The sequence below is a fragment of the Microchirus variegatus genome (assembly GCF_963457635.1).
Source record: "Microchirus variegatus genome assembly, chromosome: 6".
Classification (NCBI taxonomy): Eukaryota; Metazoa; Chordata; class Actinopteri; order Pleuronectiformes; family Soleidae; genus Microchirus; species Microchirus variegatus.
Window position 1 is genome coordinate 16717313 of NC_139807.1, and position 16343 is coordinate 16733655.

General features: G+C 38.5%; 1 protein-coding gene across 2 annotated transcripts in view; it reads left to right on the forward strand.

Annotated features, from left to right (window-relative positions):
* ctnna1 (catenin (cadherin-associated protein), alpha 1) overlaps positions 1 to 16343 on the forward strand; it is a 70287-nt gene that overhangs the window by 38718 nt on the left and 15226 nt on the right. For both annotated transcript variants that reach the window (XM_083891213.1, XM_083891212.1), the window contains exons 10-15: positions 2770 to 2862; positions 3859 to 4015; positions 4725 to 4925; positions 6152 to 6303; positions 9476 to 9586; positions 10859 to 11040. In XM_083891213.1, the coding sequence (XP_083747339.1) occupies positions 2770 to 2862; positions 3859 to 4015; positions 4725 to 4925; positions 6152 to 6303; positions 9476 to 9586; positions 10859 to 11040 (896 nt within the window). The remainder of the gene's footprint in view (positions 1 to 2769; positions 2863 to 3858; positions 4016 to 4724; positions 4926 to 6151; positions 6304 to 9475; positions 9587 to 10858; positions 11041 to 16343) is intronic.

The window sequence follows — 16343 nt, forward strand, 5'->3', positions numbered from 1 at the left end:
CAACTTGAGGCTCACAGCCACGCAAATGCATTGTAATAATAGGTTAGTCTTTATTATTGAGGTAAGTTAATGTTTTTATTAAGTTTTGTAGTTGCAATACAGCACATCAAAAAAAAAATATAGTTACTTCTGTGAGGTTTTGCTCGTGACCCAATAACGTAATTTAATCTGTTAAAAGCCAGAATTCACTGGCTTATACTCATTTACTCAACAATCTGATGTTTAAAATGAATGCTGCCCTCCTTCTATAAAATAACTCGTAGCTGATTTCTCATCAGTTTTAGGCGTGGCTGACCTAGTATTATGAAGTCTCCAACCATTTAACTGAGAGCTCCTAAAAATAAATTCTGATTCTATTTAGAACTATGATGATATTGCATATTTCCTCCACTCCTCCTATACATTTTCTCTCCTGGCAGCCAAAGGGAAATATTTATGGTCCGTTATCTACCCCTGTCTGCCTGGACTTGGCTTTTCTGTCTGCATTCTTCCAGAATTTTAAAGTAATTTTTATTTTATAAAAAGATCAAAACAATCTGTAATCGATATAATACACATGTTGTTACTCAGCATTTTTACTAAACCAATGTGTAAAGGAGGAACATAGTTAAATGAATGGCACCGCTAAACAGTACGCTATGATAAGGCCGTCAGCATAATGTTTATAGTGTTGTCCTTCATGTATCTGCGTACAGAGCATAATTTAATAGCTGATCCTAATGCATTTAAATGATTTCACATATTCATTGTCACTGCAGGAAATGTATATCGTTTGTCTGATAAAGATGACGTTGTTTTTGTTTTTGTAATAGGAAAATAATTTGGTTGTAAATGTTTGCAGAGACATTTCAACTTGTTTTTTTAAGCAGGAAAAGCTCTGGGTTTCGTGATAACATTTACAATGGCTCAGTTCAGCGAAGCAGCATACAACCTGAAACTGAGCTAGCCAAATGCAGCTTGCCCATCGTTAACTTGATTATTTACACCTGTGCTTTCCCCCGCTGTGACCTGTCAAAATGTCTGCCATGATAAAGGCCCATACAGTGCCTCTCATGATGCTTAAAAGCATGGCAAGTAAGAGTGTGAGTTGACATGACTTTTTCCAATTTCCTTGTTTGGCTACAATCACAGTCCCTTTATGAAAAAAAAAAATGGCTGCTGTCCCAGTGGTATCATGGTGGGAATAAAAGCTGGGCCACATGAAAGATCATCTAAGTAATTTAATTTGAGTCTCAGTAAAGTGCCAGCAGTGCCAGTCTTTGTAAAACCCCTCTCGCACCTCTCCTCTGGGGTTATTTAATAATCTCTTCACTTTTTTGCCTAGTGATGTAGGATATGTTTATATCGATGTTTCTGTGCTTCACCAGCATACAGAAATCAGTGCTTCCCATCATAAAAAATGCTAAGGAATTGTGAGGTGGAATTGTTAAACAGGAGGGAGTAAGGAGAAGAGGAGGTTTTCATACTCGGCATGCTTCTATTTCCTGCTGGTGATGCATTCCACCATCTGCATTTTAATTAATTATTATCATCATTATTATATTATTATTTTACAATGAGACTGTCAGTGATTTGCCACTCTTTTTTATTTCTTTTGCAGCTGAAATCCATTTGCTATTTAGTAGATTTCATTTGAACAACCATAAGCGTTGAAAGTTAAGGCTATAAAGAACATTTAGAATTATTTAAAAAATACATCATACTGTTGTCAAATGCAGGGTATGATCATAACAATTGTGTATGTTTAAAGTTAAACCAGGCTTTTGTTCACACCTCATGTGAGATTCTCTACGCTCACGTGGCTGCGTGACCCAGATGTCAGAATTAAATTGGTAAGATCAAATGAAATCTTACTTCTACTACGAAAATAAGACTCAGGTAGTTGTGCTGCAATTGGCAAGTGTGATTTTTTGTCTTTGTAATTTATTATGTTTTAGAACATTTTGGGTCTATTGAATAATCCTACAGAGTTCCTCACATCCCAGGCCTCCTGTGGTACAATTCTTGCCAGCTCTTCCCAACCAACCAATGGGATTCTTTAAAGTCTCTGACCTAAATTTTAGAGCAGAAGTAGAGTAGAAGTAGTAGAAGCAGTGGAGTAGAAGAATAGAGGCAGAAGCATTCTCTGGAAGATTTAGGAATTTAAAAAAAAAAAAAAAAAACTATTGTGGGAGAGTTTGATTTGTTGGTTGGTTCATGAAAGCAAACTCGCAAACCATAAACGTTGGCAGCCCAAAGCCAAGACTTGCTTACTTCAGCACCCTGGCTCTCACCCGGCTCCCTAGTTTTTGAAAGTGTCAGGACTATTTGCCTCTCTGATTCCAGGAATGTAATGGCAATCTGGCAGCCTTGTCATTTAGTTGCTGAGAACAATCCTCTATTTCACTTGTGAGCTACAATGTATATTTGCATTTTGAGAAGTGTACTATTTTTAGGAAAGGCTATACCAAACTTATATTCAATACAGTTATTCTGTAGCTTTGCTTTTGTTCTCCTTCCGGTTTCTCTCTTCCCCCTCTGTGGCATTATGTTGTATAATTTTAGCATCTTTATAGATTAATCCTCAGCATTGTGTTTGTATTCCATAGGGATTGTGTTGCCGAGCTGCTTCTTCATTCCTGATAGAGAATAATCTTTAAACCAGGCTACCATAATGAACTCATCAGTTTAATTTTTGTATTGCCCATTTCTTTTTCTCAAAACACATCTGTGTCAGTCCTTGTCTGTGGTAGTTAAAAATGTGGATTTGTGTGTTTTGACTCTGTCTAGGTGGCAAACCTTGCATGCTCCATCTCCAACAATGAGGAAGGAGTAAAGCTGGTCCGTATGGCAGCATCTCAACTGGAAACTCTCTGCCCACAGGTATGTAGCAGGTTGGCCAAAACTTCTACCCAATTCATTAATTATAAAACCCATTGAGAGACTCCTACATTTACTCGTGCTTGCATTAAATCTGTTTAAATTTAACAGCAGTAATATAGCAGCACTGAATTTTTTTTATTCCATTCCCTTCTCCAAATCATAATTTTTTTAAGTAAAGCTGTAGATCATTCTGGCCTACATGCATGCAGTTAAGCATTTTATAATCTGACAAGTAAAAAAATGATTCTTTCCATGCACTCATCCTAATTGAATTATTAAATTAAAGTCAAAAGGAAAACTACCATAATAAATTAACGCACTTATATTACCTGTAAATCTTTGGTAGGAAAATATATTGGTGTGATTTTTCAGAAAATGTAGTGGGTATAGTCTTTCTTTCAAAGATGTGTTAATTTTAACAATGGTGGAATCGAACATCGAAACCTACAACATGCAACGCAAATACTCAATATACACCAATCATTAAGATATGTTTTATATCCAGATTACATGTACGAACTGACAGAATGAGATCCTGCATTGATTTTCCCACTGAATTCCTAGTGTTTGTGTCACCGATTTTAGAAATGTGCAACATCAACACCTGAAGTTGTGTCATCACTGAGCGTATTCTTCAAACCTCTTACCTAGCTAACTACCTGCTGTCACTCATCTGTACCCCTGAGCTGTGCCAGCTCCCTCTCTCACCATGCTGCCACTGCTCTTTTTAATCTCATCTAATGACTCCCATTCATCCTAAGCTTTGATACTCACAGATGTTTCCTCCCCCAAAACAAGCTGCTGTTAGTTTTATTTTCAATCAATCCTTCAAAACACCCGGTGTCTATAATCACTAGCAGGAATGAATTGACATCATGCTGTAGTCCCAACATTGAGGCGGGAGAATGGGGGCTTCATGCTATCACCCTATGCAAATGTTGTGCCTCGAGGCTATGCTGTAATGGAGCTTTAATGGCTGTAATTGGGTGATTACAGGTGATTAATGCAGCGTTAGCCCTCGCTGCCAAGCCCAACAGTAAGGTGGCCCAGGACAATATGGATTTGTTCAAAGAGCAGTGGGAGAAGCAGGTCCGTGTCCTCACTGATGCTGTTGATGACATCACATCCATTGACGACTTCCTTTCTGTGTCTGGTAAGTTATATTTTTTTTGCATGCCACTGCCATGCATGGACAAATAAAATGTGTGGTACTATTGAGATGATGAGGATGTGTGAAAGCCTTGCACTGTTTGTCAGGAGACAGCACATTTGGTCTGAAATAAGACAGATTTGCGCAAAAGCCTTTAAGACCATTCTTAAGAGGAGGTAAAACTGTTGTAAAGGATCCGGTTATTAGTCTTTTCTGATGAGAACCATAGATACCAAATGTGACTGGTCTCTACAGTGGAAAGCAGTGAAGCATCAGCAGAACCACATCTGAAATTGACATCCTGTCGTGTGTGTTAAAGCACACAAATGGTTTGTCAGGCATACCCTTAAAGAGTTCTCATTAAGCATACTGACTCCTCTCACCTCCAGCCAAGGACAGACTGTAATTTACACAGTGGACATTTGCATTTTACAGGCTCACCACTAATGGGGAGTCTGAGAATTTGTTTTTGAACCCCCACCCTATACTTGAGCTTCCCAGCGGCCCCCTTCATTTCCGCAGTTTGCAAACAGAATGAAAGATGAGAATTTCCTCACTTTGCAATTTCTCATTATTGACATTTCATTTTTGATTTATGCTTGCTTTGGTTGAAAAGAAAATTGTTAAGACAGACTGATGACATGTTTGGAGCAAAGTGAGCAAACTAATAAGAAGTGTACATGACTAACTGTGTCATTGTTTTTGTCCTCAGAGAACCACATACTGGAGGATGTGAATAAGTGTGTCATCGCTCTGCAGGAGAAGGATGTTGATGGTTTGGATCGCACTGCTGGGGCTATTCGAGGCAGAGCTGCCAGAGTCGTCCATGTGGTCACTTGTGAAATGGACAATTATGAACCTGGGGTGTACACAGAGAAGGTCTTGGAGGCTACCAAGCTCCTCACAAACACAGGTACCATAGAATCAGGAAAACTTGAATCTGTTTCTGCCCAACAGAAATCATTTGACTTTAAACAGAATGTTCAGTTTGTTAACGTTGTCATAAGTTAGACTTGGGCTTACCAGGTTTCATGAGAAAGAGGAAAGAACATTCCTTCCCTATTCTTACTTCCTGGAATTTATCAGTATCTTGAACATGCACAACTCTCCTGAATCTTTTTCTACTGTTTCCTCATTGTGGGTTGAACATGTATTAAATGATCTAAACCCATCCATCTTGGCATGGGTGTCTTTTGAGTTTTACTCTAATGTAAAGTTTGAACGTTATATTCTGAAGTTGTGAGTTGCTGTAATTCCAACAGAAATGTGACACACTTTGCAAATGTTCACATCGTGAAAGCAATCACTATGTTAATCTATTGTCCATGGGGAAGAGTTTGTGTGGAAAAATGAAAACTTGATTTACACCACAAAAGAACTCAAACAATGTAATGAATAGTGATAATCCAATATCTTTAGGAATTGACTATGACATACCACTGGCTCTGAGGAAAAGGCGACCAAAAGGGAACCAGGGAAATGAAAGTTGTCTGTTGCCTTTTTAAATATTCACTCATTTATATCTGACTGAGGAGACATTGAGAAGATCCAGCTGTATCTATTCAACTCATATTAATAATCGGCACTACAGGCCTTATTGTAGTAGTGGTAGTTTTTCAACATGCTGAGAGAGGGACAATCTATGGAAGCGAAGCACAGAGACCTATTGTCAGATCCCTTCACACCCCGTCAACAACAAAGTAATGTGATTCACCTTAAAACTGGGCAAAGTCAAGTATGCTTTCTGCTGTGACATGCACTCCTACCTGGGAGACAAATGTGCACCAAGCACCACATACAGGCATAAATTATTAATGTATTAAACCAAAATCAATTTGAATTCCATTTTAGAAGCGGATTTTTAAAAGGGTTTATATTTAATCACTTCTTGTTGTACCTATTTATATATTATACTTATATTTTCTTCTTTCCTTTGCCATTGTATAAGCAAAGATACTGATGTTGTGCAGGCAAATGCAGTTTGTAACACAAACCATGCCTCATTCAAAGTATTATGTCGTGTCGTCTACTTGGCGCTGTCTTTACTCTACTCTACTACTTTTTTGAATTTCATGATTGTTTTTTTGTTGTTTATATTTTTCCATTCTTCCTTTAACCCTTTATCTCACTTTCTTTCAGTCATGCCACGGTTCACAGAGCAAGTGGAGTCTGCAGTGGAGGCCTTGAGTGCAAATCCCTCACAACCTATGGATGAGAACGAGTTCATTGATGCATCCCGTCTGGTATACGATGGCATCCGTGACATTCGCAAGGCTGTCCTCATGATCAGGGTAAGTTGCACCATTTCAGTACATAGGGAAGCTGTGTCGTCCAAGTAGAAATACAAACCTTGTATGAAAATTAAAATTAATTAACCATGGACAGTATTGATTTAACATTTAATTTTAATTATACAACAGTTTGTTCCATCCACTTGCGATGAAGTAATTTGTTTGCCATTCCATGAGCATTTGGGTGGAGCCATATCACTCATTAAATACATTTTAAAAATCCACATATCTTCAAATTTTAAATGATTAATAGCATTTTTAGAACTGTTGTATAACAACATCATGCTGTTGTACTGAATTCTGATATTCAGGACAACAGCACTCCCTCTTGTGTGATATTAGTTAAATATAATCAGAAATCACAGCAGGGTAATACCAGTACTTACTTGATTATAGTAATGTAGTGCATGTTTGTACATATATAAAACGGTTTAATATGCCGATTGGTATGTGCACCAGATGCCGTTTTTAATGGTACGTGAGAAATTGCATGTTCGTGCAGTTCTTGAAGCCGATGATTAACTTGTCTCAGGCAAGAGTCGACCTAATTGACTAGGCTTGCAATCTAGTCCAACAACAGTCCTAGTTGTCTCTGGGTTAATGGCTTTTGCTTGAGTAGAAGTATAACTGAGACAGATGGTGGATAGGCGCTACCGAAGCGTTATGCAAGTGACTGACAATGAGCAGACAATAAAACGTTCTCGCGCTGTAAAGAGAAAAAGAGGGTTCTTAAGACTTAATCGTGTAACTAGTAAGTGAGTTGAGGTGCTTCTCATGTGTAACTGCACCTAATTATATATTTACTGCTTTGTGCTACAGTGTCCTGGTTGGGTGTATTATTCTATCCTCCATTATTTCCCTCACTTTAATCTTTTGTATTGGAATCATTAGTCTTGACAGCACATTGTGTGTTGACAGTAGTGCTCCAAAACTGTGCCCGGGCTCTCATTAATAATTCTGCACAGACATAGACAAAAACCAAAGGAGAGAGAGCGAGAGGGGGCATTATGCAGAATTTACATTATAATAAGAAATTGATTTAAGATGGAGGTTTTAATTAGCATTCTTTAGTTAAACTGTGAGCCAGAGAAGTACATTCAGTTTCCATCTGCCCCAGCTCCACTCTTGTTATCCAGAATGATTAAGCTGTTAACACTGGACCCGTGGGATAGACTGAACAATACTTGGTGGGTGGGTGCGTGTAGGTGTGTGGATATGTTTTAAAAAAATACCTGAGGATTTATGACAAATCTTGCTTATCTATAATTAATCCATCAGATTGAGTTTTGCATTTTTGGAGATTCGTAGATGGCAATGAGACTTAACACAGACTTCATTTATTATGTAAAGAGAAAAATTATCCTCTTCCCCTGAGTTTGTTCGTATTTCTGATCAGGTGGGAGACATAATCATTGCAGGTTTTGAGGTGATTACTCTTTTGGTTATTCAACTGGAAATAGTTATTGAATTTCCAGCAGCTTCATCACAGTGGTTCCCTCATTCTCACTGTTAATTGCTGTTTTTAATGGAATGTGACAAATGTATTAAATGCATTCAATTCTAGTGAGAAGAACATCTCGGGGTTCAGTCCTTCACTTAGTTTACATGTGACAGTAAACTATGTTAGCTATTCTGAGAACAGACAAGTATATGTTTGGGGCAGCTTATGATACAGTAGTCTTTAACCTTTGTAAATGGTAGTCAACTGTATGTTGGACATCCCTGTCATATTTGATTTGTGAACGGAACCTTCTCATTACCTATTGCCACATCAGAGAATGTACCTCTCTACATCAAACTGTCTCAAGGTTCAGGGACCTACAGGAGACATTGGTCTCTACCTTGTAATTTCTACAGTTCATCACAACACTAGAGGTTTCTCCTGGCTCCCCAAAACAATTTCTCTTTTCACAGAGGAAATGGGCGGTGTGTCACAAAAAAATAACTGTGTGGTGTTTTCTCTGGACTGCACTGTCGCTATGTTCAGAAAATACTAGACAAAAGACTAAGGTCTAGTTTTCTAATCCTTTAACATGATAGTGATCCTAAGTTTGTCTTTGTCGTCTCTCTTTGCATTTTAATGATCGTACACGTCCTGGATTTACTGAACAGTAAACAATTTAATATTGTATATTAATGTATTTTGCCACAGCATGAAAACATTTAAATAGTATTCACATTTGTATTTAATAGTCTGTTTGCTAATTTGCTCCTGTGTGCACACCATGAACTATTATTTCTGACCCTCCCACATTCAGTTTATCTGTTGCACAGGCTAAAGCAGGTGATATATCTGCCCCACTGAACACCATTGTCTGGGTTGAAAGAGATGCCTCTGAGTCACTACAGCTTTGTATCTGAAACTGTACCCCTATTCCCCTGAGAACAAGAGCAATGCAACATTCCATAAAGCAGTGTAAGGTTGTTCAGAGACCTTCAGCTATTTTTAGATGCAAGGGCTCCAAATCCATTACACAAGAGAGGTATTGAGACAGCTGGATAAGCACAAGTAGCGGCAGAGGTGTGATAATGCACCTTTATCTGTCCACATCATCTCCCCTGTGCCTGGATCACCAAAAAATACATTTCCCTGTCAGTCAGTGTCTTTTTTTAATGTAAGCATTACCTGTTGAGACAGAAGTTCTTTTTAATATTTATAGAAAATTAGTTGCTGGTGGCTTGTTTTCACATTCAGTGCTGGAGAAGAGGTAAAAAAAAAAAACCCAGAGAAGATGTGGCACCACTCCAGAAGAGTACATCTCATGCCTCACTCGCCTTTCTACAACTAGCAGAGACAGATGGAACTCTATAGAATATGTTTGATACCGTACCTTCATTTTCCCCTCTCAAAATGCACAGGCAGCACATTGCACTTGATTTACAAATTCATTTAGCCTTTACAGTTTCTTGTACCAAGCTATAGGAAGAAGACATTTATTTGATGCTGCTATGGCTTGCAGCTCTAAGGTATTTTTTTTTATAGATAATAAGCCGGCTGGATATTAAGTAGTGCTTACAAGACTGTTGTATGCCAATATGATTATATTTCTCATTCACAGCTAGCCTTTTTTCTTATCTCATTCTCCCTCTCCCTCCTCTGACCTCTGTTTGCTTCTCTCTCTCCCCTTCCTCTCTCTTTCTCTTTCTCTCTCTCTCTGTTCTGCCACCACAGACTCCAGAGGAGTTGGACGACTCTGATTTTGAGACTGAAGACTTTGATGTTCGCAGCAGGACCAGTGTGCAGACAGAGGATGACCAACTTATTGCTGGCCAGAGTGCACGGGTATGCTTTTAATTACCTGGTAGTATTAACACATATTTTAACTCTGATCTCTTGCCCAAAAAACATTAATTATTCAAATGACATAAATAATACCTTGTAAGAAATAGGACATATGCACTTAAGAATAAAGTACATATAGTAACGGTACACACATATTATATTAATTTTGGAGATGGCTTTGGCTGCTACCCCACTGAATAAAGGCGCACTGGAAGATTAGTTAAATATTGACATGATGAATATTGCTTTCCAGTTTAATTCAATTGATGTAGCTTTTTTGACAGTGTGTTAGAGATAAAATGTAATAACTTACACACATGGTTGCAGCCGTAAAAAAGTATTGGCAAACATTTAATTGTTTGATGTTAGAATGTACACTCTTGTTAATGTACCAGCCTCTGTGCTTCACTCTTCTGTGGTACTCTGACACAGTCGGGATAATTAATGGGAAACACTGCAGGAGTATACTTGAACCTCCAGTACTATATCAGACTGGTGATCTTTTCATCATGTCTTCTTTTCTTGTGTCTAATCCATGCTGTGAAAGACAGTGAAATACGATTTTGCACATTATATCCTCAAGCATTTTAGAATTATTTCAATTATCATCATTATCATTTCTTTATTAAGATAATAAATGCTCTTCTGACCCTGTGAGTTTATGGTTGCGTTGAACACTCGGTAGGCCGTCCAGGAGATGACTTTTGATCAGTCTTTTTTTTTTTTTACCCCGTTTTTTGAGGTGAGTACTTATTTGAGAGATACATAAAACTCTGTCCAGACTTATACAAAACTAATCCCTCAATCACTACTCATGACCTACAGGTTATATTGCTGTTTCAGTCTCTCTGCTGCTTTACCTGTATCATAGATGGTCCACTTCACTCTTCCAAGCTCGTTCAATGCCTTGTTTTTACTTTTTCAAACTGCCCTTTAACTATTCAGCCCAAGGATGGACAGAAATAGTGCTAAATACTGGGATATATAAGGCATAACGCCTTTCAGCCCAAACGTACCATGATATAATGATGATGAGAGAGTAAAGCTACCATTTAGAGACGTGTGAAGCTATAATGGTTGAATGAGAGACTTTAAACTAAACTAGGTACATATTGGTTCATGCTCTTGCCTGGAAGAAAAAAAATCTTGTGCATCCATGGGAACCATTTGGGACAATGTAAACAAATGCCTGGGAGACACTGAAATAGCATCACTGACAGTATGTTGAGGTGTGGTGTGCTAACTCTCTATTTTCCATAATTCCTCCTTCAGGCTATCATGGCCCAGTTGCCCCAGGAGCAGAAGGCGAAGATTGCAGAACAGGTGGCCAGCTTCCAAGAGGAGAAGAGCAAGTTGGATGCTGAGGTATCCAAGTGGGACGACAGCGGCAATGACATCATTGTTTTGGCTAAGCAGATGTGCATGATCATGATGGAGATGACAGACTTCACCAGGTGAGTTCAGACTAATAGCTTGGCTCCCCCCAGAGCTATTTGTTATTTTTATGGCTTTGTAATGCATCTGAGCAATTTTCTTTTTTTAGTGTGGGTGCACAATTGGTTGTAGTTTGTATATTTGGAATTTTAGAGCTTTTTTAGTGCTTTCTTTATTTTCAAGACCAGAATGAATAAGCCCTCCTCCCATTAATGCCTTCAACACAGAAAACCTGTTTAAGTCAAACCTGTGTGAAATACACATAAAGCTTACATTTGTTTTCAAGAATTTTAATGTACCATTCATGCATCAATGCTCCTTAAGCATCACTGTAGGTAGGACTTTGTTCTTTCCCCTTCTTCCATTTTAATATGAAAACCATAAGCGGTGCCTCCCTCTTTCTTTGTCATGAATAAATCTGTGTTCACACTGCTGTAAATCGTAGATGCATAGTTGCTGCACGATATCCCAGATTTGCCATTGTCAGTAGTTTGTTGAGACAATAAAAATTGTAGAGAAATGGTTGGGAAAACATCCCCAACACAATGTGTCCTATATAAAATATAATGGTAATAATAACATATTATAAAAACACATTTGCCGTAAATATGGCTTAAAATTCTACTTCTGCCAACAGTGTGCGTCTGAAATATTCTGTGGTTACAAGCTGTGGATATTTACAGAGAACTCTAAAACTCAGTTCATATTTCAAGTGAAGTATTGATTTCTGCAGAAAAGCTGTTATTTCCAGTGTAACCAACTACTTGAAAAAGATGAACATTTTATTGAATTTAATTAACATCACACGGGCTACATTGCAAGAAAAATACGTTATTGAAATGCAAACAGAAAGGTAACACCACCCCAAAAATAAAAATAAAACTCAGTAAATTATGTAGGCTGATGTTGTAAAACATTCATTTTCCTAAGCACAAATATAAGTAATACAACACAGAACAGACATACAGTAAATACAAAAAATACTTTAACGCTTTTCTTTCTTTTCTTTTTTCAACAAATTGGTACTGTAATATATCTTGTGTTAATAGGCAAGTTTAATGAACTCCTGGTGCTTTTAGCCTTGCACAATACTTAGACTTAAATTCTCACAGTCTATTGCACATCTAAGAAAATATAGGCTACAGAAGATGAATCACATCGGTGTAGGAAATCCATTTTGTAAATAATGACAGTCAGCTGCATTCACTGCCCGACTAAACTACCAATAGGGATTGCAAAGTGTTCTAAAACGTACTTACCACCTTCACTTTGTCATTTATACCTGAAATGAAATCCCTCGTTTGTAATATTTTCTTTAACCAGAATAGATAATCTACTTACTGTTTACAGTTTCATGTGCAGTGAGTGTATGTGAATATTTATTTCCAGGTGTGGGTGTGTAAATATGGTCATATACATATGCTATACAGACAAAAATCTTATCTGGACAGAGATTTTGTGGAATTGGTGTGGATGTAGCCCAATATTTCCTATTCTATTGCAGTGAGTTAGACCCCCTCATTATGCTGCCTTTGCTTTTTCACACTGAACCAAACAAGTAGACATATTGCCACCTTAGTATGTGATTTTTACAGTGTGCTTGTATTGCGGAATAACAGGAGTAACGTTTAGCAAAATCAATGTTGGCATCCTGCCCTGCTGTTTCCCTGTCCTGTTCTGTAACCACCTCCACTGCTCATATTTTGGCAAAAACAACAGTGGCTCCCATTCTGTGTTTGCACCATTTATACAATTCTGGGACATTGAATTAAGATGGAACATTCCTTTACAGAAGCTTTGTCAAAGGCACTTTGATGAGAATGGATGTTCCAGTTTGACATACGGTGTTTATGGAGTCTTTCACAACGACCTCACTGGTCAAAATGTGTAATCAAAAGTGTGATCTTTTAGATGTAGAGAAACAGATGCTGTCTGGGCCATGCAAAAAGTACTACAGTTTCATAATGAACCTATCTTTTTTTTACACTTCAGCCTTTCCCATATTTATTTTTGGCCATTGCTACAATATTGGCTTTGACTCTCGCATATTGATACTTTGTTTTACAAATAGGTAAAATGTTATTACATTGTACAGCAGTGCGTAGTGCATTGATTCACTCAGCCTCTCTCTCTCTTTCCCGATCTCTCTTTCAGGTCTGTCTGTTATTGTCAAACTGGATAAAAACACTGCGTTGGGTTTTTGGGAATGATGTGCGTGTATTTGCATGTATTATGGAGATGAGACCTGATCACAAGTTGTCACTTAAAATTTGTTTTACATAATATAGTTCATATATTTTGAGTATTTTGAGAGAATTGATTAATTCTGTGGTTAGCAATAGCGACATCAAATGTGCGTTGCCTTTTATGTTGAACGTTGCTCAGTGGATTGGAGTGATTGTTGTGGCCGTGGATCGATCTCGTGGCTATATACATCAGTCCTTCCTCCTGCTCCCTTGTGATTTTCTGCCTGAAGGTACCACTGGTAGAGGGGGGAGTTACTGGTCTGTCTCAGATAGTAGCAAAGTGGCAAATTAAGACAATCCACTCCAGACACTTTTCATTCCAGCTTCTCTGTTAATTTCAGGTTGAGCTTAAATGGCACAATGTGATTGTGTAGAACATGACACATGACGGTGTCTAAAAGTGTAGAAAGATAGAGTTTTTTTCCGAAAGGTTATTTTGAACAGGTGGCCTGAAAAGTTAATTTTTTTTGTCTTTGTTTGTTCTTACCCTTTATTGCATTTTTACAGTAACAAGCACTTGTTGTCAACTCAGGATTTCTTCACCTCACTAGTTTCACTTTGTCAGCCTCTCTTTTTGCTTGCTGTGTGTGTTTGTAGAAATGCATTGCAGTCCTGCTTCAGGGCAAACAAGGCTCCCTGTTAAAATATGTTCAATTATACTTATCAAACCCGGGGAATTAGCACTCAAGTCCTTTCTCTAACACAAGCCTGTCTCAAATAAATGCTTGAAACCGCAGTCACTGTTTGAGGAAACACTGTAATGAATTAGCTAGATGGTTTTAAATGAGTAGTCAGCTGTTTGGTGGCCTGTGCGCAGATTCTAATGCTGGGGTTGAACTGATGGACTTACAGTTTCCAATTGGGATTTGATCAGTCTGTAAACATGTTAACGCCAGTCTCAAATAAAGCAAATAAATCAAGGTGTTGCTGGGCATGAAGTGCACAGGGATGCTGTGTCTTCAAGAAAATCAAGCAAGTCCGGGTCCTGTACAGCTGTGAACTGAATAATTTAACATCTTTACTGAAAACCCTGCCATATATTTAGTGTATGTCGGTATGCATTCATGCATGTGCATGATATTGAAACTTGGCAAGATACAGTAATATTGGCACTTAGTAATATTGGCACAGCATTTTTTTCTGTGGAGTATTTTGGGTTACAGCTCAAATGGCTGACTATACACTTGTTCCTGACTGTATTTGTATGAATGATCAAGTGAATTACAGGACATTTTGTGCCCGACTTAGAGTCACATCCGCAATGATGATGAAATGCTGCCTTTCTGCCTCCATCCTCTGAATGGGTCAAAGATCCCATCTTCTTGGCCAAAGACATACAATCCTGTAGAGCTGGTGCAGAGTGACTGAGGCTGCACAGAACTCTGCATCTTTTTAATTTGCTTCTTATTCATCCAAAGAACTAAGAAATGATTGCTGCCATTGGCTTTACTTAGACAGAGATGTAAAGAAAACATTAAAGATGAAATATGATGCTTCTATTTCAGTTATACCAGATGGCAAGTGTTGTGTGTGTGTGTGTGCTGGTCGTAAAACTTGTATGTATATCAATATTCTTTTGCACATCTACCGTATGCATATTTATGTGTACGCATGCACATGTGTGTTTAAATACATACGTTCGTACCCTCTGCACCAATGGCACATGCGTGCACACACATTCAGTCATTCACCTATACACGCACTTATGTTATATAACATGTAAATAACAACAACCGATCAGTGTTTTTACAGAATAAGTAGGTAAACACTGTGGTATCAAATCACCTGTTTAACAAACCTGATGAGAATCAATACTTTTACAATTTCAAATACAAACACCATGCTGCAGCTACAGGCGACTGTTATCTAGACAAATATAAGTATTGCATCAGGACTTGGTATCAACAGATACTCCACAACAAAAAGATGAGATCAGGATCGGGTGCCAAAAAATCTGATTGGGACATCCATAGTTACCCTGAGAGTTTGCTAATTTATGGTCTTATACCACAACTTACTTTTATGTGGCACACTCAGGCTTTGGATTGCACCCCATATATCCTGCTGTGTCTGAGGGCTGAATATATATCTTCATATTATGCCGTCACCCTTGCATGAGGTAGTAGCACATGGAAGGTCAGTAGGTGGCTAATTCTGTCTACACCCCCAAATTATTGCCCCCTCAACCTTGAGCTGGCACAGAGCCCTGCCAAGGTTAATGTTGTATGAAGTAATTGATCTGAACGTCTCTCCTGACAAAGCTTCAGAGAGTGAGGCAGATTTTTGTTGACTCCTGCAGGGCCTATGGCTGTGTGGTGGCTTCATGAATAAGGCATGTGTGGCTTTGAAACATGCAACATATTTGGGAGCCACCTGTCTTCGAGCATTCTTGTGCTATGCTGTTCTCAGTCTGATGTGCCTTACACCAATCTGGAGGCCTGCAGCTGTCACCAGACCTGAAGTCTTCTTCTACATACATTAAACTATCAGAAAAGTATTGCAAGAGTGTCCTCTGATTTGGAGTATTCCTCCATGGCCTCTTTTAGCTTTTCCCAATCGTCTCTTGGAGATGGAGCTGAAAATGACCAGGAAATTCTAGCTAAGCCAAGCTGTATTTTCAATGCAGGAAGAAATGAGTGGCTGCTCTATATAATCATTGTGACGTGATGGGTTTGACATTGAGGCAATCTGTGGCATTACAGTAGCAACAATCAATTAAAAATGCTCCGTGCTGTCTTTTTTTCCCAGAATACATTACGTGCCTCCAGCTCTGTCCCCAGGGGCTGACTTGTCCCCAGAGCACTTCCAGTATGTGATTTGATGTGTGGCCTAGGACCCTGATTTGTTTTACAGCAGAGCAGTAGAGGCAAAGCTAGAGAGGGGAATGGTTTGGAGATGCGATGCGAGGGGAGTGAAGAGGAAGCAAGAGCAAAGAACACAAAATTCCATCTGTTCTGGGTTGGATAGCTCATTTTTTAGCCTGGAGAGGAGCAGCTTTGAATCCAATTTGTGCCTCTTACCAACTGTGTCCCAGAGTCTCTTGTGGGGTTAGAAAAAAACAGAAAATAGTTGACAAG